Here is a 23,854-nt window from a genome sequence, read left to right as displayed (position 1 = left end):
TATGTAGGAGTCAGGAAGAAAGCCGGTTACATCACTCCAGTCCCTGGGGGTGTTGGTCCCATGACAGTGGCAATGCTAATGAAGAATACCATTATTGCTGCAAAAAAAGTGCTGAGGCTTGAAGAGCGGGAAGTACTGAAGTCTAAGGAGCTTGGAGTAGCAAGTAATTAACTATCGTGTCTTCTGTGTCATGAACAGCACTCCAAGCTAGTTCACGAGGAAAACCAGGCCAATAGAAATGCAATATTTATTCTACTTAAATGGTTTAAAACAATGCTTTCTATTTATTTGTAAGCTTAAATGGGTGGGTGTTTGCACACATAGCCCTGCAGTTACCCACCAGGGAGCACGCCACTATCATGCTGGGTCATGGGATCCAGCCAAGAGAAGCCATTAACCTACTGATAAACAGGGGGACACTGTCACATTGAGAATGGCTGCCTAACTTTGTCAACCACTTCAGTTAAAATTTGTCTTTTTTAGGAGGGCAGCTATGCTTACCACTATACCACCAACGCTGCACAAATTTGTCTTTTCTATGATTGCATTTCCCAAGTGCTATTCCAATAATGAGTTGATGCTCACTTTAGGTTCCAAACCTTTTGAGTTCAACTGGTCAAACCAAAGGAAAAATGTTGCAAGAGAAAATTAGGGAAAAGGTAAAAAGAAAGAAATGACGGTAGTTGAGTAGAAAAAAAATTACCCTAATTTAATATATGTATTGATTGATAACCAGAAGAAAAACTACATGTCAATAGTCTCCTAAGCTGTCATTTTGTAGCTTAGTCATTGGGAAAATGTTTGGGGTTGTTTCATTTGCTATTAGCCCTCGTTTTATGTTGGTTACCATTCCTGAGGTTTCCCCATTTTAGTTTTCTAGGATTGAAAGGCTTATTTTATAAATTATTCATGTCATATTTGACTTTCCTACATCCTTAAACTTCACTGTCAAATTTTTATACTGTTGGGGGTGTCTGTATGGTTTCTTTAGTGTGTCTTGAAACCTGTATTTGGAAAACATAACTTGGGCTTGATGATCATTAGGGCAGCTTGTATAAGTGTGCAACTTACTTTTCCACCAAAGAACTGTCAACAGCTGCCGGCTTTTCTCTGATGCATCTGTTGGCTTTCCTTGATTGATTTTTGAGAACTTGAGTTAATACTGAATTTAATCAGACTTTCTGATTAAAGGACTTCTTTGTTTCATTTTGTTTTTTTAAATAAAACACTTTTGACTGGTATAGAATGAGTTTCTGAAATACTGTATCTGCTACTATCTTGTTGTGACCTAATTTTTCTCATTGGATGTAATCAACCTAAATATTCCTATATTTGGTAATACCCAATCCGATGCCTTAAACAAATTGGTTTAAAGAGCTGTGGAGAAACCAGCCTAGTCCTTTTAATCTTACATCCCAAAAGGTCGTGCCAAACCAGGAGTTTAATCTGTAAGATTCATTTAAGTGGTTAGTCTTGTTCTGATTATTTTCTAAACCATATGTTCAGTTTACACAGGACTTCTTGATGTGCTTTGCCAAGCCCCCCTGCCCCACACATATATATAAATTTTTTTCGTGTGTCTGTGTGTGTGTGTTTAAAGCATTAGTTTGATTGCACAGATTGAAAGGTATTTGCTGTGGCACATTTGCAGCGAGGATAGGTCCGGTGTATTCTGCTCAAGGGCTGGATATTTGGCTTTCATGCAGGCAGAAGCAACTCCTGTTCCAGGCAGCTTGAGGCAGAGAGAGGAAGGAGAACAATGCAGAGCTGACCTTCTCCCCTCCTTGTTCATCTGCTGCCTTTATGCTTTTTTTTATACATTTATTTATTTTATTTATTTGTTTTTGGCTGTGTTGGGTCTTCGTTGCTGTGCGCGCTTTCTCTAGTTGCGGCGAGTGGGGGCTACTCTTCATTGCAGTGCGTGGGCTTCTCATTGCGGTGGCTTCTCTTGTTGTGGAGCACGGGCTCTAGGCGCATGGGCTTCAGTAGTTGTGGCATGCGGGCTCAGCAGTTGTGGCTCACGGGCTCTAGAGCACAGGCTCAGCAGTTGTGGCGCACAGGCTTAGTTGCTCCGCAGCATGTGGGATCTTCCCGGACCAGGGATCGAACCCGTGTCCCCTGCATTGGCAGGCAGACTCTCAACTACTGCGCCACCAGGGAAGCCCGTCGCCTTTATGCTTTTGATAGTTTTCTGGAGATGAAGAGGGGTGATAGTTGCTAGAGATATTTTTGCAAGTGAGGTGTAGTTCCTGTACATAAGCCATGCCTGCTGACTCACCCAAATTATTAAACATGGAGCAAGATGAGCAGACAGGATTAAGTTTTATTGAACTGTAGTTACAAGTTATTGTTACTGCATGGAGAAGTACCAATATGTCAACCTATTAAAAGCTATGGAAATTAAAATGTTCGTGTGTATGTGTGTGTGTGTGTGTGTGTACAAAATGCAAATGACAGGCAATGTGAAAATTACGGTGATCAGTTTACAACAACAAAAAATTAACATTCTAGTTTTCCAGCTTGTTTGATTAATCAAGCACATTTACTCCTGAATCCACAACATTTCTACAATTCAATTTGGACAAAGTGCTATTGGAAATCAGCCAGTTTTTAAAACTGAAATGTTAAGGGTAGATTGTTAGCTCTCCCAGAATTGGTGCAGATGAAAAAAAGAATTTATACTTAAACTCAGGCAATGGTTCTGGATTAGTGAGCAGCTAAGTAATTCTGCTGCCCTCAGTAGAAGTGGTGGAGGTTTAGAGCTTTACCTCATGGCAGTATACTTGGAAGGGAGTTCTGAGATTTCATTTAATAAACACTGAGAGCTTTCTATGGACCAGGCACTGTACTGGCTCTGGGGATTACAGAGGCAATTAACTGTCCCTGTACTCAAGGTGGTTAATGACCTAGTGTCATTTGTCTTTAAAAAATAGAAAGGGATAAAGAAAAAGCACCTGCATTTGTCATCTTGAGTAAATGTGGTAACCGTAACCAAAGTGATTTACTCAAGATTCAAATCCACAGTTTTTTTGGAGAAGGTAAATGTCAGATGCATTGTGGCTCTCAGGCACACAGTAGGTGGTAAATAAACACGGTTGGTGTTTGTTAAATGTGACTTGAAGATAAGAAGACTGATCTTAAGTTTCATGAGGAAAAGAGTTTGCTTCACTATTAACGGGTTTTAAATCTACCCAATTTGTTTCTAATTATTCCTTTAAAGTACTAGTCTGACTAGTATTACAGAGTTTTAACTTTCCAAAATTTCACATTAGCCCTGCCTAATATGCAATATTCATGTGAATGCAAGTTTGACTTTGGGAATCAGGCCATTGAAAACTTGCAGGAAAGACCTACCCAAATGCATAATGAAATGTGATTCTGGGCTTGAAAAACCAGTGATACTAATTTAAAGGATCATTTTGTTGATTTGCCATGTGATTTGAGATTTCATTTTAACAGGAACTATTTTGTTTTTAAAATATCCACTCAAACATGTTGGTTCTTTCATTACCAGACTTTTAGAAATAGCTTTCAATCTGGAAAAGCCCCAGTCACACTTCTGTGCTGGAACAAGGCTCATAATGCAGATAGTTCAAACTTGTCATATGACCCTTAGAAAACTGAATTGGATGGAGAGATAAGAGGTCCTTTTTAGCATTTCTTAATATGCAAAATTGCAAAACAAATTTTCCAACCTTGGTCTCTTAAAGTATGAGTATTTTAAGTTGTTTTAAGACCATCTAGATAATTTAAAATCTCAGCTTTAAAAAAAAAATCTTAACTGATATTTGTTTTAAATAAAAATTAACTAGTGCCCCTTTATCTTAGCTACAGTTTTGAGAGAAAGCATTTTTTCATTTCAAAAGAAATGTTATAATTTCTATGCTGGACTGCATTTTAAAATAAGGTGTAACATTTAGCTTTAGTTATTTTCATAACTACAGAGGGAAGTAGAGGGCTTTGCACATAAGTAGTACTTTTCATCAGCAGCTCTCCAGTTTTCTATCAAGCAGAATGACTCCCTCTGTTTGGTAAATAGGAAACAGGTTTGGAAAAGTGAAGAGTTTTGGCCCAGACCCTCACAGTGAAGACTAAACCAGGCCCTCACTCTGTGCCCCGTCCGTCCTCCTAGAGGGTGGTCTCGCTGTCAGCTTCTCTTCTGTATCTTTCCATGTCTGTGAAGTCACAGTCTGGCTCCATCTCTATCTTCACCTGTGGCACCATGAAGACTGGGCTCTGTGAGTAGCTGAAGGCAGGTGAAGCTGGACAGGAGATTTTGAAGTGCAGGGTGATGCTGAATGAGAAAAAGAAGAGGGAAGAATGATTTATCTAGGATTTGGTATATTTTAATGCTATCCCCCAGAACAGGGTTCTAGTGCAAATAGTTCTGTCTTTTTGCTTTTGGACTCTTAACACATCACAGGAACTAGCAGTATCCTATCTGCTTGGCCTTCAGCTGTCACAGTTACTGGTCTCACCCTTTTTCAACCTATTTTTCACATTGCTGCCAAAGTGAACTTTTTGGATCGTGAACCTGACTGTGGTTCCCCACTGGTCAAAGGAGAGAATTCAAGCTCCTTAGCCTGGCGAGACAAGAGCCTTCTCTGCTCAAACTTCTGCCTGCTTGCTGTTTGCCCCGTCCATCCTGGGTTCTTTGCCCTGTGTCTGTGTGGTATTTCAGGCCTTTTCTCAATACCTGCAGTGCCTTCTTTTCTCTCTTTTTTCTTTTACTCTGTACATCTGGAAGACTCCTATTTATTGTTCCCAGATTCTCTGGGTAAGGCAGATTCCTCCCTTAGATGCCTGTCCTTTCTCTTATGTGTGCTCTGTTCTTGGCATGTGGTACACATGCCTCTCTTTCTATATTCCCAGAGGTTAAGCATCGTGCCTGGTAGATCATGGATGCTTAATCTTTGTTAAACTAGATCATGTTGCTGAGTTTTTTCCTCACTGAAATGGAATCCTGCTATTTAGTTGTCTTTACTTCTATGTACTTTCATAGATTCAGTAAAACACCAGCATAGTTGGGAGGTGCCATCACTAGTTATGAAATTTTCTGCATTTCTGACCTTGTCCCCTGCTTTGTGTACTTTAACAGGTTTTCGGAAATATCCTATCCTGGTCCAAATTCTCTCTCCATTAACTGAAATTAGAGCAATTAGAGATTTAATTTTGTGTAGGCTACCTTAAAATGAAAATAAGATAGACAGTGCTTTTCTCTTAACACATTTATTTATAAAGATCTGTGGCATTAAGGGCATAGGAGCCCTGACTGGGGAGGTGGGATGAGAAGGCAGGCAGAGATGTCATTTGGACATGCGACACAGTAGTCTTGGGCCTGCTGCTTAGGGAGGCTTATACTGGTGATAAATCTCTTCTCATCATGGCAATGTGATAACAGCTTTGACATATAACTCAGAAGATCCTATACATGTTTCCTAAAATCTCTCAGGTGAGTCCCATCTCCATCTGGAGCCAGCTAGCTCTAGTCTTGGGGTAGCCCGTGCTTTTACTGTCAGATGTAGCACAGTGACTCTTGTCCAGCTTAGGGCACACTAGGAGTGGGACTGCCCCTACCATCTTCCCTAGTAATGACTGAGGCAGACTTTCTTGCCTCTGAATTCCTCTTTTCTGTTTTTGATCCCCCCTTGTTTTCAGTCATCAAGTAGTCCCACCTTTTTTGAGGGTGGCTTCTCATTAAGAACAGCAAGGAATCACATGGTTGGCATGGGAGTTCCTGGAACCTGGGCCTTGAATCCTTTCTTGACTGTTTTTATCTCCACTTGATCATTGATATTTAGTTAGCTTTCCTCGATACCCTTTCTGACCTTTGCATATTAACCATGCTGTTATTTTACTCCACAGAGTATTAGAGTGCTTGGTGTTTTGATCCTTAGAGTTCGTTTATCCTGGCTTTTAATAATATATACTTAAATCACGTCTAGTTTCTGTTTTCTTTTTTCAATATTTACTTTCAATTTTCATTCTACTTAACATTTTGTAATAATTTCCTTTTCTAAAGTTCAGTACCTTTGTGTGTTGTAATCATATTATGTCAATAAGAGGACAGATTTGTTACTTGACACTCAGTAATCAGGTCTGTGCCTTTGTGTCCTGTGGTGGACCAGCAAATGCCTTTTACTGAGACACTGGGTAGCCCGGGAAATCCTAGTCCCTCCGCTTTCAAAGCCATTGCTTAGGCTCTTATCTAACACTCAGAGAGTCTTATCTCATGGCTGTTACCTTCGGTCGAGTTCTGAATCACTGAAGGAAGAATCAGAGTGAGTAACTCCAACTGGAAGATCTTTGTCCTGGCAGGAAAATTAAAGTGTCAGATGTGGAGCAGGTTTGAGAACTATTCTGGAGAATACCCTCTTTCTCCAGTGCTTCCCTCACCCATTTCTTCTCCTTTCTATTCTCTAACCCCGTGGCCAGTACTACACAAGAGGAATACAGGGGCCTCACAGAGATAGGTGGCTTCTGGTTCAGTTATTCCTTCACCCAGAGATGAGTGGGAGGCATGGCGAGGGCCAGGGAAGAATGAAGAAAGGTGATGGAGGTATACAAGTGAGAAGGGGGAAGGGCATGAGAAATTCAAAAGGAAGAAGTACTTCTGGAAGAGAATGTAATGGGAAGCCCTTCCTTGAAGGGCCCTTGTGGGGCCTGGCAGGATCCCCAGTATGGGCCTTTGGGGAAAGCGGCAAGCCCTTAGGAGCACCAGGGTCAGGACCCATGTTGGCATCTTTCAGACTACTCCCAGGATAGACTGTGTTGTGTTGATGACAAGACTATCCACTAATAGGAAGCTGAGGCTGGAAGCGGGTAAAGGCAGCAATAAAATCCCCCAAGATCTTCATAAGCCGCATCTGATCCTTCCCAGGCAAGTTCCCTTTCAACATGTGGAAGGTGCTTGTGATTCATACAGAATCACAGCCCAACCACTAGGACCTTGACTAATTTATAATCCCAGTGTGATGCTACTTGTTCTCCTAAAGGGGACAACTCAGCTTGGCTTTGAGCTCTCAATCACTTCAACAACCACTGGCAAACATGAGAGGCTCAGCAGGTCGTGTTTGGATCAACGCAGTCTGAAACAATGCAAGAGGGGGCAAGGCGGTGCCGCAGGCATCTGAGGGCACTAGGGGTAAGGAAGGAAAGAGGGGGTTTGCCTAAACTAATGAAGACAGATTGATCACTGAAGTCTACATGGTTTGATTTGGGGCTTCCATATGGTTGGAGTTCCAGTTCTTGTAGCCCAGTTCTTTTTGAACTCTGCCTAGCACAGGAGTCCTTTAGTATCTAAGACCAATAGATCTGAGTTAGCGATGAAAGTTCCTTGAGGAAGAGGTGGAAGATTAGTAGTAAGTAGGAAGGGAGAGACACCATGTGTTTTACTTACTGGCAACGCAGTGGATACCGTTTTGGGGATCTGATTGGACACTTTCCATGGGAATCTTTATAACTGAGGGAGGAGGGAACTGGGGCTGGAGAGAAACAGTGGGAAAAGCTGATAAATACCACCAATACAACAGTGTTGGCTTTCTTGCCAAGATGGAAAATACATGCGTCCACAGTGTGCAAACCACCATCCTCTTCATATCCAGACTAGACAGTGGGTGCTGCAATTACCCTGGGGCCCACTGAGGACACTAGAAAGGACAGAACTCTTGCAGGAATGTTACTCATCAGAACAGTTTCAACTGTCTTGGTAACCAGTCACTTGGGAGTGAACCTCACACAGTAGCTGAAGACGTGTATAAAATGAATTTATGTAAATTGAATCCCGTTTTTCCATTGAATATATCATATAAACCAGAGATGCTTTTTCCCACCCCTGAAATAGTTCCTGGCATGTGGTAGCCACTCAAATATTTATTGAATGAATCAGTGAAAGAATAATACTTGTCTTTAAAAGGCACTTAGACTCTCAGTTTCTTTGTTCTCAGAACCTAACTTTGCAAGTCGTCTAAATCATCAACAAGGGGGAGTTCCCTGGTGGCCTAATGGTTAGGATTCTGGGCTTTCACTGCTGTGGCCCAGGTTCAATTCCCTGGTCAGGGAACTGAGATCCTGCAAGCTGTGCAGCACGTCCAAAAAAAATCATCAATGAAAAACATGTGAATGGGGATTATGGGCCTCTTACGTTCTGGGAAGAGGACAGTAATTAAGGACCAGGGGAATTTTGGCCTATCACTACCATCAGAAGATGGTTTAGTCGTCACCAATCAGTCAGCAAGGGCTTGCCTATAAGCAGCTTTGATCTGCAAAAGGCAAGATTGCTAGGAGAACAGTTCACAGTGGAGGCAGGGATGTGGGTTTGGGTCAAATTGGGAGAATGGGAGCCAGGCATGGTGTTAGGAAGGACATGGGCAGCTTAGTATGTTGGAAATGATCAGATTCAAAGTTGGAATGGTTTTCTTAGTTCCCTCCTAGACATTTAGCCTATACATCCATCTTGGGTGAGTCACTTCCCTTTTGGGGGACAGTTTCACCATCTGTAATGAACACTTGAACTAGACAATCTTTTTCACTACATTTTGTGATTTACTATAAGTTCTGGACTGGCTTCTTGTCTGTTGACTCCCTGAGTGTTTTGAGGTGAGATGGGGAGGAAGCATGGGAGAAGAGAGGGGCAGATGGGGCAGCTGAGACTGAGTGGTCCCAGGCATCTGGGGAATGTAGTCACCCTCCTTTCAGGAGGCCACGTGCGTCTTCCCCCACCTCTCTGCCCAGGACCCTACGGACAGGCCCAAGCAAGGCTTGTCACCAGTCCTCCCACTTGCCCAGGAGTCCAGTCTACTAATGAGTCCCTACTAGACCCCTCCCCCTGGGCCTGCTCTGTTCTTTGGAGGTCAGTCCTCATAACCTCCTCCATGATGGAGCCGAGTCTTCTGCCCTGTCCCCTCAGGGACCTACGCTGCTGTTGTAATGGCCCCAAGAGCCCACAGGAATGGGGGGAAATAGGCATGGCCAACTGACTTTTCCCTGGATGAGAGGGCTCATTCACTCTGGCCTACCCTGAGGGTATTCACATGAATAGACATGATCTCAGCACACCAGACTGACACTGGGCCCAGGCAGTCGCTCCTGGCTACCTGAGAAGCCACCCCACCCTGGCCATGGCAGAGGTGGAGGGAGGGTCTCTTGATCCCTCCCATCAGCCCAGGCCTCACATCCTCCCCACCTCCTCGTCACTGTGCTCATGGGCCCCTTTCCTTTTCTTCTTATCTGCCTCCTTTTTCTCCTTCTCTGGAAGGATGTTGTCAATCCAGGCCAAATCATGCTGGGAGAAGATGAGGTCCAGAAGCCTTCGAACGATGATGAGGCCCAGGATCTGTGGTGAGAGTTCAGAGAAAACCATGGGCTCAAGGCCCCAAACTTGGGCACAATTTTTTTTCTCCCTCACTCAGCTATGTTCAGGGACTTTTTCTGGTATCTTTGGAACATTCTCAAAGCTCCCCCAAACCACTGTTCACCTCCCACCCATCTTGGTTCCTCTCGTCCAGCCTCTGCTCAGTTGAGTGGCGATGCCTACCAGTGACCCAGAGGCACAGAGCCTGTGACAGCTGAGGGGGGGAGCCAGATGGGGACCATGGGTGGAGAACTACAGTTATTCTTTAGATTAGTGGTTCTCAGACTTGAGCTTAGATCAAATCACCTGGCAGGCTGTTAATACCCACACTGCTAGGTGCTGGGTGAGTTTCTGACTCAGAAGGTCTGGGGTGGGGCCTGAGATTTGCATCTCTAACAAGATTGCCGGGAGATGTTGATGCCGCTGATTCAGGGATTACACTTTGAGACCAACTGTCCCCATGCCCCCATTTCTGAGAGCTGCCAATCTCTCTGCTAACAAACTGAATAAAGTATACTGGCATATCTAGAATTTTTAAAGGAAAGTCTAGAAAGTTTGGTTCTGTTCAGGATAAACAAAGGCAAAACATGTGCTCTTTGGAGAAGATTAAACACTGACCTTCTAATAAATGCAATGGGTCCAAGTAGCTAGTTATGAATATTGTCCTTTCACCACCAAGAACTAGCCATTAGATGAGGTCAGGGAGAAAACCATCCAGCTGGATTTAACACTGGGTCTTCACTGACCCTGTGTCTTGGGAGCAGACAGAGCTCGGGAGTTGGTCAGACCTGGTTTTTAAAATTCCTGGCTCTGAAAACAGAGCATGGTTGCTAAGGGCAAGGGTAGGAAGAAGGGCTGTCTACATAGGGACAACACAGAATTTTAGAGGTGATGGAACTGCTCTGTATCATGACTATGGTGGTGGAATCGCTACTCTGTGTTTTGTCAAAACTCATAGAATGGCAGAGTCAATTTTACTGCATGTAAGTTAAAAAGTATCAATATGGGGGAAGGTGTGAATCTTGGCTCTGCTCCTTCCTGGTTGTGTGACTTGAGTCACTCACACATGCTCTCTGAGCCTCAGTTTTCCAGTCTATAAAATGGTAGTTCTTTAGCGAAGGTATGGACTAAATGAAATAGCACTCAGTAGTACATGCCAATTGTGACGATCCTTTCCCCTCCTCACCTCTGAAACCCATGAGGGCACTGTTGGGGAGGATCCATTTCACTTTCCCTAGAGTGGTGGTTTTCAACCTTGGCTGCACATTTATGCTTACCTGTAGACTTACTATAAATACCAATGCCTGGGTTTCTCTAAGAGATTCTGACTTAATTGATTTGGGCTGAGGCCTGGGCGCATGTGCGTTTAAAAAGCTCCCAAGTGACTCTTATGAGCAGCCAGGGTCAAGAATCACTGACTCAGAACCCTGCCAGGATATTTCAAATCCTACTCTGTGTCCTCACTTTGGTCCCTAATCCAGCCCTGCAGGCTTTAGGGCCCACCTAGGGCTTCCCCCAAGCATTAGCCCACAGTCCCCCCTCCCATTCCCCATGCCCCAGCAGGGACAGAGGCCACTGCCCTCCATGGGCGATCTAGGTGCCAGATGCAACATGTTGTTGGCTTTTCTTCTTTTCACTTTTAATTTTGGAATAATTTCAAACTTACACAATTTCAAGAATAGTCAAAGAATGCTCACATACTTTCCCCAGCTTCAACAAACAATGACATGTTAATGACATTGGACTTTGAAGTTCTAAATCTCTATTTCTAGCTCTCCCCATCCCATCCCCCCATTTATCTTTTCAAATTCAGTTATATTGAAGGGTGAAGAATTATATTTAGTGTAGATCTACTTCTGCACTTGGTTTGAATTTTGGCAGTGGGGAACTCAGTCTCCTTGTTGAATTTGCCCAGCTTCTCCATCGCACCCCAGAGCTGGGGAAGTTGGTTGGTTTTGCATTCTCACTGAGCCGCCCTGACCTGAGCTGGGTGGAGGCGGGTGTGTGGGCTGTCACTACAGCAACCACCCACCACATACAGCTTCCCTCCCCCTCTCTCCTCTCCATTCCACCACACACACCCCGCACCCCAGCTCTACTTGGCCTGGAGTCACAACCCGAATCTTCATCAGTGCCTGCCTTTGTGACCCCGAGAGAATCAGGCCACTGTGGAGGAGAAGGCTAGGGTGGGTCTCCCCTGGACACCTTCCCCGGCTGAATCTGCTGAACACGACGGGGAAGCCTGCGCTCATCTTACCATGACTGGGAAGATGATGGCGGCCATCGTAGACTTGAGGATCCAGAGCACAGCCAAGCACAGTATCTGCACCAGGGTGAAGAGGTGGATCCGGCGCAGGGGCACGTGCCGCAGGAAGGCATGGTCCGGCTGGTGCTTGGCCGGCATCAGGAAGAGTTTGCAGCGATCCCAGAACTGGTGAGGACAGAGGAAGGCTCAGCCAGGCCATGGGGACCCTGGTGGCCCTGCTGGGGGCTTGGGTCTGGTGAAATGGGTGCTGCAGTGGGGTCTCATAGAGGGGAGCCCCTGGTCAGGCCTTAAGGATGCAAAGGAAGGGGACTGGAGGTCTAGGAGGATGTACAATGAGATCTTATGCTGGGGGAGTGCTGAGCCCTTGGTGAGGGCTACAGCCCTGGCGCTGGCCCCAGTAAACACTGCCCACACTCAAGGAAAATGCAACTTAACAGCAACACAAGCTATCCAAGACGTCTGGTGTATCATGGTAAATAAAGAACAAAACAAAACAAAATGTTTTCTTCTGTGCAAATTGCCTTAGAGAAGAGAGAGGTGTAGTGAAATGCTCATAGGAGTCAGCTCGATCTGGGTGTTGAATTCTGAGCCTCAGTTTCCTCATCTGTAAAATGAGGATTAGAGGACCTAAGGGGAGAGCCTTACCTGGATGCCATTCAGGGAGGCCACACCCATGTAGAGGAAGACTCCATACAGCACTGGCAACGGGATGTACTGAAATGAGAGAGGGGAGCAGAGCTCTGGACTGGCCTCCGCCCAAGGCAGGCTATTGGCCACCCTGTTCAGGATGACCGTGTCTGCTGAGCCACAGAAGCAGCCTGGTCAGCCTCTGCTTTCTCCAAGTGGTGAAAGAGTTGGATGTTTGGAGGAATGAAGTGTCTGCTAGCAGATCTGGAGCCAGAGTGTCACTGGGGAAGGAGATGGTCTCTGGGGCTCTCCTGCCCTCTTCTCTAGCCCAGTGGACAGTTGCTCTCCCAGCCTGGTCCCCCCCACCCCCACCCCCTTTAGGCCCTGCAGAAGCCATGTGGTCTGGCTGAAGATACACCTTCTGGAACACAGCAGATCTCCACAGACTGCTCATTCCTGCCAGCCCCTTCCCACCTCCAGTGCCACCTAAGGCTCCCCCCCGCCCCAAACTGCATTGCTCAGCTTGCAGGGGGCTGGGGACCTTTCATGAGCTGATCTACTAATGAGTGGGGAGTACCAGCTGATGAACAAAGCTCGTGCATCATATACGATCAGGTAAAAAAGAATCAACACAAGTGTATGAAGTAACCCCTACTGGCTGACAACCAACTGCTGATGGTTTGGTGGGTATCTCGCCTTCCCATCATGCTCACAGGTAGCTTGTTGGCTTTTTCAAAAGTTGGGTCATGTCACTCATACTGTTGTACAGTCATCATTGTGACTCTTTAGAAGACTTCTGAGGTATGTCCCTCCGAGCTGAGTCTTTGTTTCCTTCAGCCTTCCCTCTACCTGCGCCCGTGGCTCACCGCTGCGAGCAAGGCTGCTCTGCTCACTCCCAGGGCTGCTGTGCTGAGCGCTTGCGAGAACACAAAGTACTGCATCCAACTTTCAGAAGCCGTTTAACAATGTTGGCAAAGCCAAACAAATCGATAACCTCTCGTTTAAAATAAATTAGGCTGTGTTCATTTTTTAAACACAAAGCGTGATTTGGACCCGTATGCTATAAACCTTAAACTACAACACTTGAATTTAAAGAAAGGAAATCTGGGCCCATTGCATCATTCCATTTGTACATGGCTTATGAAGTTTTTGCCTAATTATGAAATAAGGTAAAAATTTCAACCCATCAACAGACTATTGTTTTAATAAGATATATATGTATATACAAAATGGAATATTATTCTATTACACAGCCATAAAAAATGAAATATTGCCATTTGCAGCAACATGGATGGACCTAGAGAATATCATACTAAGTCAGACAGAGAAAGACAAATATTTTATGATATCACATATGTGGAATCTAAAAAGTCATACAAATGAATCTTTACACAAAATAGAAACAGGGACTTCCCTGGTGGTGCAGTGGTTAAGACTCCACGCTCCCAATGCAGGGGGCCCAGGGTTTGATCCCTGGTCAGGGAACTAGATCCTGCATGCATGCTGCAACTACGAGTTCACAAGCCACAACTAAGGAGCTGGTGAGCCGCAACTAAGGAGCCTGTGAGCCGCAACTAAAGAGCACACCTGGGACTTCCCTGGTGGCGCAGCGGTTAAGAATCCGTCTGTCAATGCAGGGGACATGTTTGAGCCCTGGGCCTGGAAGATCCCACATGCCACGGAGCAACTAAGCCCATATGCCACAACTACTGAGACTGTGGTCTAGAGCTTGCGAGCCACGACTACTGAAGCCCACAAGCCTAGAGCCCATGCTCCACAACAAGAGAAGCCACCACAATGAGAAGCCCGTGCACTGCAACAAAGAGTAGCCCTTGCTCGCCACAACTAGAGAAAGCCCGCGCACAGCAATGAAGAGCCAATGCAGCCATAAATAAATAAATAAATTTATTTTTTAAAATTCATATTAAAAAAATTAAAATAAAGATCATGCCTGCTGCGACTAAGACCCAGTGCAACCAAATAAATAAGTAAATAAATAAATCTACTTTTAAAAAAGCAAAACAAAACAGAAACAGACTCACAAAGAAAATAAACTTATGGTTACCAAAGGAGAGAGGGAGGGGGAGGAATAAGTTAAGGAATATGGGATTAACAGATACACACTACTATATATACAATAAACAACAAGGATTTACAGTATAACACAGGGAACAATATTCGATATCTTGTAATAACCTATAATGGGAAAATAAACAAAAAAAAAATCTGTACTAATCAGCCTCAAAGTGTGGGAGTAATTAACAGAGAAATAAAATCTTAAATAAAAGACTAAGCTATAGGGGCTTCCCTGGTGGGGCAGTGGTTAAGAATCCGCCTGCCAATGCAGGGGACGCGGGTTCGAGCCCTGGTCCGGGAAGATCCCACATGCCGCAGAGCAACTGAGCCCCTGCGCCACAACTACTGAGCCTGCGCTCTAGAGCTCATGAGCCACAACTACTGAAGCCTGCTCACTGCAACAAAGGGTAGCCCCTGCTTGCCACAACTAGAGAAAGCCCACACGCAGCAATGAAGACCCAACGCAGCCAAAAATAAATAAATTAATTAATTTTTTAAAAAAGACCAAGCTATAATCTGTAACAACACAAATTTAAGATGGCTTAAAACTTCCCTTTCGGGGCTTCCCTGGTGGTGCAGTGGTTGAGAATCTGCCTGCCAATGCAGGGGACACGGGTTTGAGCCCTGGTCTGGGAAGATCCCACATGCCACGGAGCAACTGGGCCCGTGAGCCACAACTACTGAGCCTGCGCGTCTGGAGCCTGTGCTCCGCAACAAGAGAGGCCGCGATAGTGAGAGGCCCACGCACCGTGATGAAGAGTGGCCCCCGCTCACCGCAACTAGAGAAAGCCCTCGCACAGAAACGAAGACCCAACACAGCCAAAAATAAATTTAAAAAAACAAACTTCCCTTTCACCCTAATGAGTGTGAAAACCACATCAAACTGAGTTGTCTTAGTTTATAGTTACCAGTGACTGATTATCAAGTCACCTCATTATCAAGCCTAGGAAATTGTCTCCAGTCTTGTCATTTGCAGGCTGAAGCAGCTTTCTCAGAAAATCCCAATGGCCCATGACATCACAAGTGATAGTGCTGTGATCTAGAATTCTAGATTAATCGGTGCAAATCTTTCTTGGATCTCCAGGGAAAGGCCCTTTTCAAATATTAGTGACACAGTCAAGTGGCAAAAAGGTGCCTCTGGTGTCAGCTTTATACCACCTGCTAAAGCAATGAACAAGGATCACAGCCCTATAAACATAAGGACATCACAGCCTTCCCATATAATTTGAGGCTGAGATCATGAGAACAACATGGGGACCAGAGGGGGCACTTCCACACGGTCAGGAGTTCCTCTGAGGCAGAACACAGTAATCCACAGTCTTAATGAGCTGTGGTGAGTTGCAAGCAAAAACGGAAACAAAACAAACAAAAAACCTTTGGGGCTTGGGATGAACTGAGAATCTGCAGAACGGAGTGTGTAAGCCATTTATGCTGCCCCTCAGATACATGGTCACTTCATCCCTCAGTGCCCTTATTTGGCAAGATAACCAAATATTTGCAAATTGGTGATGGAAGGACTGAAGATTATTGTTAGGGGAAACACTGACCGAAGCCTCCCGCCCTGGCCAGGCAAGATAGTAGCCGCTCACATGAGTCATCTTACGACAGGAGGTCCTGGTAAGGAACGAGGAACTAATAAGCTACCACCAACAGGAAGAATTCGGGAAAGTTCAAAGGAGAGAGGAGACGCCAATCCATATGTCCTACCAATCTCCCAGAATCCTCACTGGAATCATCTTGGCTGAGCGACGCGCGCGCCACCAAGAAGTTCCCTGAGTCAGAATGATTGACCAGAGACAACCCGGAAACTAACCCAATCACCATAAAACCTGAGACTTTATGTGGCAGAGCAGTTCTCCTGGGTTCCCTTACCCTGCTGCTCTCTGCCCGGGCGCCCCTTCCCAATAAAGTCTCTTGCTTTGTCAGCATGTGTACCTCCTCAGACAATTCATTTCCGCGTGTTAGACAAGAGCCCACTCTTGGGCCCTGGAAGGGGTCCCCCTTCCTGCAACATTATCACTGATCCTCTAATAAACATCACTGTATCTAATATCAGTCTAAACATCCATTGATAAGGAGAGAGGTGATACGGAGAGAGGGGTGATTTTGTTCCTTGCTGCTCAAATTGTGACCTTTGGACCAGCATGATTTGGTACTATTGGTGAGTTTGTTAAAAATGCAGAATTTGGGGGACTTCCCTGGTGGTCCAATGGTTAAGACTCCATGCTCCCAATGCAGGGGGCTCAGGTTTGATCCCTGGTCAGGGAACTAGATCCTGCGTGCTTCAACTAAAGATCCCGAGTGCCGCAACTAAGACCTGGCACAGCCAAATAAATAAATTAATGTTTTTTTTTTTAAATGCAAAATTTGGCGCCCCCCCCAGACCTACTGAGTCAGTATCTTCATTTAACAAGATTCCCAGGTGATTTTTAATACACATTAAAAATTTTTTTAACATTTTTACTGGAGTATAATTGCTTTACAATGGTGTGTTAGTTTCTGCTTTATAACAAAGTGAATCAGTTATACATATACATATATCCCCATGTCTCCTCCCTCTTTCGTCTCCCTCCCACCCTCCCTATCCCACCCTTCTAGCTGGTCACAAAGCACCGAGCTGATCTCCCGGTGCTATGTGACTGCTTCCCACTAGCTATCTATTTTACACTCTCTCACTTTGTCCCAGCTTACCCTTCCCCCTCCCCGTGTCCTCAAGTCCATTCTCTAGTAGGTCTACGTCTTTATTCCCGTCTTGCCCCTGGGTTCTTCATGACCATTTTTTTCTTTTTTTTTCTTTTTAGATTCCATATATATGTGTTAGCATATGGTATTTGTTTTTCTCTTTCTCACTTACTTCACTCTGTATGACAGACTCTAGGTCCATCCACCTTCACTCTGTATGACAGACTCTAGGTCCATCCACCTCACTACAAATAACTCAATTTTGTTTCTTTTTATGGCTGAGTAATATTCCATTGTATATATGTGCCACATCTTCTTTATCCATTCATCTGTGGATGGATACTTAGATTGCTTCCATGTCCTGGCTATTGTAAATAGAGCTGCAATGAACACTGTGGTACATGACTTTTTGAATTACGGTTTTCTCAGGGTATATGCCCAGTAGTGGGATTGCTGGGTCGTATGGTAGTTCTATTTTTAGTTTTTAAGGAACCTCCATACTGTTCTCCATAGTGGCTGTATCAATTTACATTCCCACCAACAGTGCAAGAGGGTTCCCTTTTCTCCACTCCCTCTCCAGCATTTATTGTTTGTAGATTTTTTGATGATGGCCGTTCTGACTGGTGTGAGATGATATCTCGTTGCAGTTTTGATTTGCATTTCTCTAATGATTAATGCTGTTGAGCATTCTTTCAGGTGTTTGTTGGCAATCTGTATATCTTCTTTGGAGAAATGTCTATTTAGGTCTTCTGCCCATTTTTGGATTGGGTTGTTTGTTTTTTTGTTATTGAGCTGCATGAGCTGCTTGTAAATTTTGGAGATTAATCCTTTGTCAGTTGCTTCATTTGCAAGTATTTTCTTCCATTCTGAGGGTTGTCTTTTCGTCTTGTTTATGGTTTCCTTTGCTGTGCAAAAGCTTTTACGTTTCATTAGGTCCCATTTGTTTATTTTTGTTTTTATTTCCATTTCTCTAGGAGGTGGGTCAAAAAGGATCTTGCTGTGATTTATGTCATAGAGTGTTCTGCCTATGTTTTCCTCTAAGAGTTTGATAGTGTCTGGCCTTACATTTAGGTCTTTAATCCATTTTGAGTTTATTTTTGTTTATGGCGTTAGGGAGTGTTCTCATTTCATTCTTTGACATGTAGCTGTCCAGTTTTCCCAGCACCACTTATTGAAGAGGCTGTCTTTTCTCCATTGTATATTCTTGCCTTCTTTATCAAAGATAAGGTGACCATATGTGCGTGGGTTTATGTCTGGGCTTTCTATCCTGTTCCATTGATCTATATTTCTGTTTTTGTGCCAGTACCATACTGTCTTGATTACTGCAGCTTTGTAGTATGGTCTGAAGTCCGGGAGCCTGATTCCTCCAGCTCCGTTTTTCTTTCTCAAGATTGCTTTGGCTATTCGGCATCTTTTGTGTTTCCATACAAACTGTGAAATTTTTTATTCTAGTTCTGAATACACATTAAAATTTGAGAAGCCCTGGAACAGAACTCTACTGGAGGAACTGGTACAAAAATAGGTGAAGTTAATAAGTGATACAGAAAAATTAATAAAAATAAACCACTAGTAACTAGGATCCAACTTGCACCCCCTGAATTTGTAGCATCAGGGGGAACTCTCTTCTGTTGGCTACATAAATAAGAATTAAAAATTTCAACTAAAGTATGGTCTTGGGTAGACAGCTCTCTAGTGTAAGTTCTCTATGAGTCTAGTACTTGGCTATGCCTAATTTGACAGAACTAGGCAACCTTACAGTTGCAAAAAGTTAAACAAGTTTTATGGAAAATTTTCTTAATTGGAAATAAATTCTGGGATTAAATCTAAGAATTCAGATCTGGATTAAGTTGTATTTTTCTTTAACTGGCTATACCAAATATCTCTCCTTTACCTAAAATCAATCTAATATTTAGTACTGGTGTCAGCTAGTCATAATGCTTTAATCACCTAACAGTTTTGAAAGCCTTGATATATACCTTGATACAATCAAATCAGAAATCTTAAATCTTATGATCAATAAAAATCTAGATGTCTTCCATGCTATAAAACTTATCAAATAGATTAGTGGTTAAATAAAATGATTATATATATTTTTCCTCTCACTGTAAAAGAACATGAGCAGGCAAATTTTTCATATCCTTTTGTGATTGAATGCAAAGACAATATCAGAGCATTTGGAGCTATAATAAACCCCATAAAAACTTTTTCATGACAGTCAAAGCAATAATGAATATTTCCCCATATCTGGCATCTTATCCTATTTATAGAGCCCATTTAGGTTTTTTTGGCTGTGCTGGGAGACTTACAGGATCTTAGTTCCCTGAGCAGGGATCAAACCCAGGCCACTGCAGTGAAAGTGCCAAGTCCTAACTAACCACTGGACTGCAAAAAAAATAATAATAATAATTTATTTATTAAAAAAAAAATTTATTTATTTTTGGCTGCATTGGGTCTTCGTTGCTGCAGGCGGGCTTTCTCTAGTTGCGGTGAGTGGGGGCTACTCCTCATTGCAGTGCTTGGGCTTCTCATTGCTGTGGCTTCTCTTACTGTGGAGCACGGGCTCTACACACGCAGGCTTCAGTAGTTGTGGCACACGGGCTTAGTTGCTCCGCGGCATGTGGGATACTTCCCAGACCAGGGCTCGAACCCGTGTCCCCTGCATTGGCAGGTGGATTCTTAACCACTGCACCACCAGGGAAGCCCCTGCCATTTGTTTTTATAAGATGCATAAATTAATACAGAAATACAGTCTACAGCTTGGAAGTTACAACATTTGTGCCGAAAACTGCAGCAGGGGACTTCCCTGGTGGCGCAGTGGTTAAGACTCCGCGACATGATCTGTCAGTGGACCTTTCCCTTAATGCCTTCGGAAGGCTTTCCTTTCTTGAATTAAGCTAAGTTGTAGCCACCCAATCTTTTGCAGCTATTTTTCCCTTTGAATATCTTTTTACAAGCTCATTCGCGGTAAGCTTGTAAAAAAACAAAGACTAAAGAACGATGATGTTAATTGATTTGTTTACAATGGAAAATATTTCTGGCTTGAGAACTGGTGCTGGGCACAACCAAACAGGTTTGAGGTTGAGTATTTTTTTAATGGATGTTTCCATTTTGCAGGAAACAGATTACATACGGGGGTGGGGGGCAGGCATTTTGTTTATTTAAAAGAGTGTTTTAAACGGCCAGGGAATATCTACTTTTGCGGAGAGGCTGCCAAAGAACCACTGCACCTTAACTACCCCCCACACCCCCGCCCCGGCAAATTCATATGTTACTTAACCTCTAGTACCTCAGAATGTGACTGAATTTGGAGATAGGTCCTTTAAAGAGGTAATTAAGGTAAAAGTAAGTCATATGGGTGAAGCCTAATTCAATACGACTGGTTCTTATAAGAAGAGACACAGGACACATTACATAGGACACAGACGTGCACATATGAGGAAAGACCATGATCTACATCTAGAACATAAATGTCTCTTGTTTAAGCCACCCTGCTGTGGCCTTTTGTTATGGCACCCAGAGCAGACTAATACAACAGGTGAGTGGCTGGAATGGAAAGCCTTTCTGGGGGACCCATGCTCCAAATGTACACCCCATTGCTATCATCTCTTCCAGCTGATCTGGAAGGACATGAGCAAGAGGAGCTTCTAACAGTGTGGGGAAAAGTCACTTATGCGCCCAAGACATGCAAGACAGAGGAGCAGAAAACAGGCCCCAAGAATAACGACAGAAGCCTCCCTCCCCCCCTTGCAAGTTTTAAACTTCAGGAAATAGGTGAGCAAGGAGGCCATAAACTACAACGTGGAAACACAACCAGCTTGAGAAGCTACTGATTTAAGCAAGGATGGAAATTGGCAGATATGTCTGTGGGAAGGGTCCTTCAGAAAGATGAGGGTGGACCCTGGGAGGGGTGGGAAAGAGCAGTGAGGATGGCCTGGTGCTGATAATAAAGGATGCAACATTACAGAAAACAGTAATAATGATGAAACATGTCTGGCCTAATAGGATCTTGCCTTTTTAGGGGCCTTGTAGGGAGGCTGTTCCCCCCTCTGAGGCATCGGATCAGTGCCTTCTCAGGTGGACAGGGCCCTAGCAGAGGGTGCAGAGCCTCACCTGCAGGATGGGAGCCAGGAAGACAGAGATCCCTGTCAGGATGAAGACAATGGTGCCGGTCACTCTCTGTTCCCTGGCAGAAAAGAACACATGGTCAGGGTGGATTGGGAGATGCTCCATGACCATTCCAGCCCTCTGTGGGCACTTGAAGGTTGTGTCTGAGGCTCTGGCCTCTGCCTTGCTGCCCCATTCCAGAGAGTAAACCAGTGACCTGAGGACCAGCTGCCCGGCACATGGGAAGAGAGGGAATCCGACTGAGGTGAGGGCATTTGTAGGGGTGTTCAGGAGGTTATCCAGTGCAGTGGCTAACAGGGGGTGCTTGAGCCAGACCAACTTGGGTTGAATCCTGGCTCTGACACTTACTAGCTGTGTGGCATCAGGCAAGGCCCTAAATGTCTTCAGCATTAGTAGAACATAACTAATGGCACGCACCTCAGGGGCTGTTGTGAGGATGAAGTGGGATATGAAGTGCTTATTATCTCTGCCCTTTGATTATAATAAGATCCCATGCTTGTGGGGCATGACTGATGAGGATTTAGGGGAAGGGGGTCTGGCTGCTGGCAGAGCAGGTGTCAGGGGCTGGAGGGCAGGTATGTTTTCTGGAGTGCTCAGACCCAGGCACAAGTCCAGGGGAAGCCTGGGGCTCTGGGGCAGATTGCTCAGGCCCAGCCATCTGGGGCTCAGGGGTTGGGGAGGGGACCCTGCCCTGACCATAGGAACCTTGCTCAGGGCCGCCTGGGCAGCCCAGGAATTCCGAGGTAGTGAGGAGAAGCTCTTAGGACAGCCGTGTATGAGAATGCCAGGGTCTGATGTGGGCTCACCCCAGAGGTCCTAAGGGGTGGAAGATGCGCTTCCCTGCCTGAAACATTCATATGAGAGGAGGGGCGAGTGAAGGACAGGCCATGGGCCACAGCCCAGGGGGTGGGAGTGGTCCTGGAAAGGCTTTCTGGAGGAATGGAGATTGAGCAGGACCCGAACCCTGCTTTGGGGGATTTGGGGGACGGCATGGCTAGGGAGTCTTGAAGAGGAGACAAAGAGTCAGGTCAGAAGGGGCTCTGTGGGAACCCCTGAGCAGCTATACAGATGAGAGGTGAGAGCATGTGTAGGGCCTGGGGTGTACTGACTGGAATCTATTAAGAAAAAAGCACCGCTTAAAACTGACTTTTCGTCTCCCTCTTCCCTCCCTTCAGGGCTATCACTCCTATCCCTGTGGTTCCTGGGTTGTTAGAGAAGGGGCCCTATTCACCCAAACGCCTTGATGGTAAGAAAAACCTGCTTCCTCCCCACTGCCCCCAATCTGCCCACTCCTGCCCAGGTGGTCCTCGGGCCCTGACCCCCACCTACCTGACCCCCAGGAACTGCGGCTGCTCCCCAGGGGCGCTGGTCTCCGTCTCCATCCTGAGGCTGTCGATGTGGGCAATGGAGATGACCGTGGCAGCCACGTACCAGGGGAGCCCCATGAAGGAGCAGAGAGCCATGAGGATGCCCACCCAGAGCAGGTCCAGATGGTAGCCGGCGGCCTTCTGCAGGGGCAGCGGTGGGGGGGGGGGGGGACGCTGTCTAGCGAGCCTGTTCCCAACCACCTGTTGCGGTGGGGTGGGGGAGACAGAACTCTCCCAAGGCAGCCATTTTGCGGAACACGCTTTGAGGGCTCCCCGGGGGCTTCTATGCAGTACTCTGAGAGGACTGCCACCCTAAGGTGACCAGGCCTCACCAACCCCAGGGTTTGGTGAACCAGGGAACTGATGCAGGTAAGGGAGGAGAGGGGTGTTCAGGCTTGGAGAGGCCCTGGGTTTGGGTCCTTGGGAAGAAGGTCTCCTACCCAGCAGCCCAATATCTCTATAATTCCCTAATGAGGGGTCCCAGGTGGGGCAGGCCTAGACCAAGCCTAGAGTGATCCAGATTGGGATGGGGGAGAGAGTAGTCTGTCTCCTCAGACTCAGAGGCAGGGAGGACGGTTGGCGGGGCCAGGAAGGCTAAGGACGCTCCTCTGCCTTATGGTTCTGGGTCAAAATCCCCTTGTTAGGATCTGTTCAGACTCCCAAGTTCACTGTCAGGAGACAGAGCGGGAGGGTCACTTTGGGAGAAGCAAGGAGCCGTGCCCAGCGGCCCATCCTGGGCTTGGTCCTGGCCCTTGGAGCCTCCCCGCTGGCCCTTCTGGCCTTACCCACATCTGGAGGTCATATTCTCCCCACCCCCGGAACTCCAGTCTTCTGCCTTCATATTTTGCTTCACACATGGCCCAACATTTTGAAAGAAGCACCTCCTCCCTCCTTCATTCCTTCTGGCTCTGTGGAAAGAAAGAGATTGTGCCCCTCCTCCTAGCACCAGCCTTACCCTCAGCTTGTTCTCCTTCCGGTTGACTATGACGGCCGTGATCTGCTGGTCCATGAAGATCAGGATGGTCACCAGCAGGGCGGGCAGGATGCTTACCAGGTACACCCACCACGGGTTCTTCCCAAAGGGGGCCACGAACCAGCCTCGATCAGGCCGCGTGGGCTGAGCAGAGCAAAGGAGAAGGCCCTTTTCTCTCTCCCTTGTCCCGGTGCACTTGTTGTCTGGTCCGCTCTCCCAGACTTCCCGCTATTCCCACACCTGGGGTACTTTTCAAGTGCAATCTTATCCCTTAAAGACATTAGGCACCTGCAACTTTAAAGAGACCCCGGAGGCACAGACTTGGGAAGGGCGTGGTGTCTACAGAGCAAAGGAGATGATTTGTTGCAGCCGCCATGGGCTTGTTT

The 23,854-nt window shown here is 45.6% G+C and overlaps 2 protein-coding genes across 16 annotated transcripts in view; one reads left to right on the top strand and one right to left on the bottom strand.

Moving 5' to 3' along the window:
• MTHFD2 (methylenetetrahydrofolate dehydrogenase (NADP+ dependent) 2, methenyltetrahydrofolate cyclohydrolase) overlaps positions 1 to 23,854 on the top strand; it is a 67,319-nt gene that overhangs the window by 19,917 nt on the left and 23,548 nt on the right. For 4 of the 8 annotated variants that reach the window (XM_082356584.1, XM_082356585.1, XM_082356582.1 and 1 more), the window contains exon 8: positions 8 to 163. In XM_082356584.1, the coding sequence (XP_082212710.1) occupies positions 8 to 163 (156 nt within the window). Of the gene's footprint in view, positions 1 to 7; positions 164 to 9,256; positions 9,383 to 11,445; positions 11,559 to 20,615; positions 20,775 to 22,303; positions 22,357 to 23,854 lie in introns of those variants that run through there. The other 4 variants (XM_082356583.1, XM_082356587.1, XM_082356580.1 and 1 more) reach the window with 4 other exon arrangements.
• The window catches only part of SLC4A5 (solute carrier family 4 member 5), a 145,857-nt gene continuing 124,306 nt past the window's right edge, over positions 2,304 to 23,854 (bottom strand). For 3 of the 8 annotated variants that reach the window (XM_082356560.1, XM_082356558.1, XM_082356559.1), the window contains 8 exons: positions 23,451 to 23,612; positions 22,458 to 22,636; positions 21,114 to 21,186; positions 12,264 to 12,332; positions 11,610 to 11,783; positions 9,185 to 9,334; positions 6,244 to 6,311; positions 2,304 to 4,294 (listed from right to left, as the gene is read on the bottom strand). In XM_082356560.1, coding sequence (XP_082212686.1) covers positions 4,129 to 4,294; positions 6,244 to 6,311; positions 9,185 to 9,334; positions 11,610 to 11,783; positions 12,264 to 12,332; positions 21,114 to 21,186; positions 22,458 to 22,636; positions 23,451 to 23,612 — 1,041 coding nt within the window. In that variant the 3' untranslated portion in view covers positions 2,304 to 4,128. Of the gene's footprint in view, positions 4,295 to 6,243; positions 6,312 to 7,399; positions 7,485 to 9,184; positions 9,335 to 11,609; positions 11,784 to 12,263; positions 12,333 to 12,359; positions 18,511 to 21,113; positions 21,187 to 22,457; positions 22,637 to 23,450; positions 23,613 to 23,854 lie in introns of those variants that run through there. The other 5 variants (XM_082356561.1, XM_082356563.1, XM_082356562.1 and 2 more) reach the window with 4 other exon arrangements.

The sequence above is a fragment of the Balaenoptera borealis genome (assembly GCF_965194805.1).
Source record: "Balaenoptera borealis genome assembly, chromosome: 15".
In the NCBI taxonomy this organism is placed as follows: Eukaryota; Metazoa; Chordata; class Mammalia; order Artiodactyla; family Balaenopteridae; genus Balaenoptera; species Balaenoptera borealis.
This window is presented reverse-complemented; position numbering and strand designations above follow the sequence as displayed.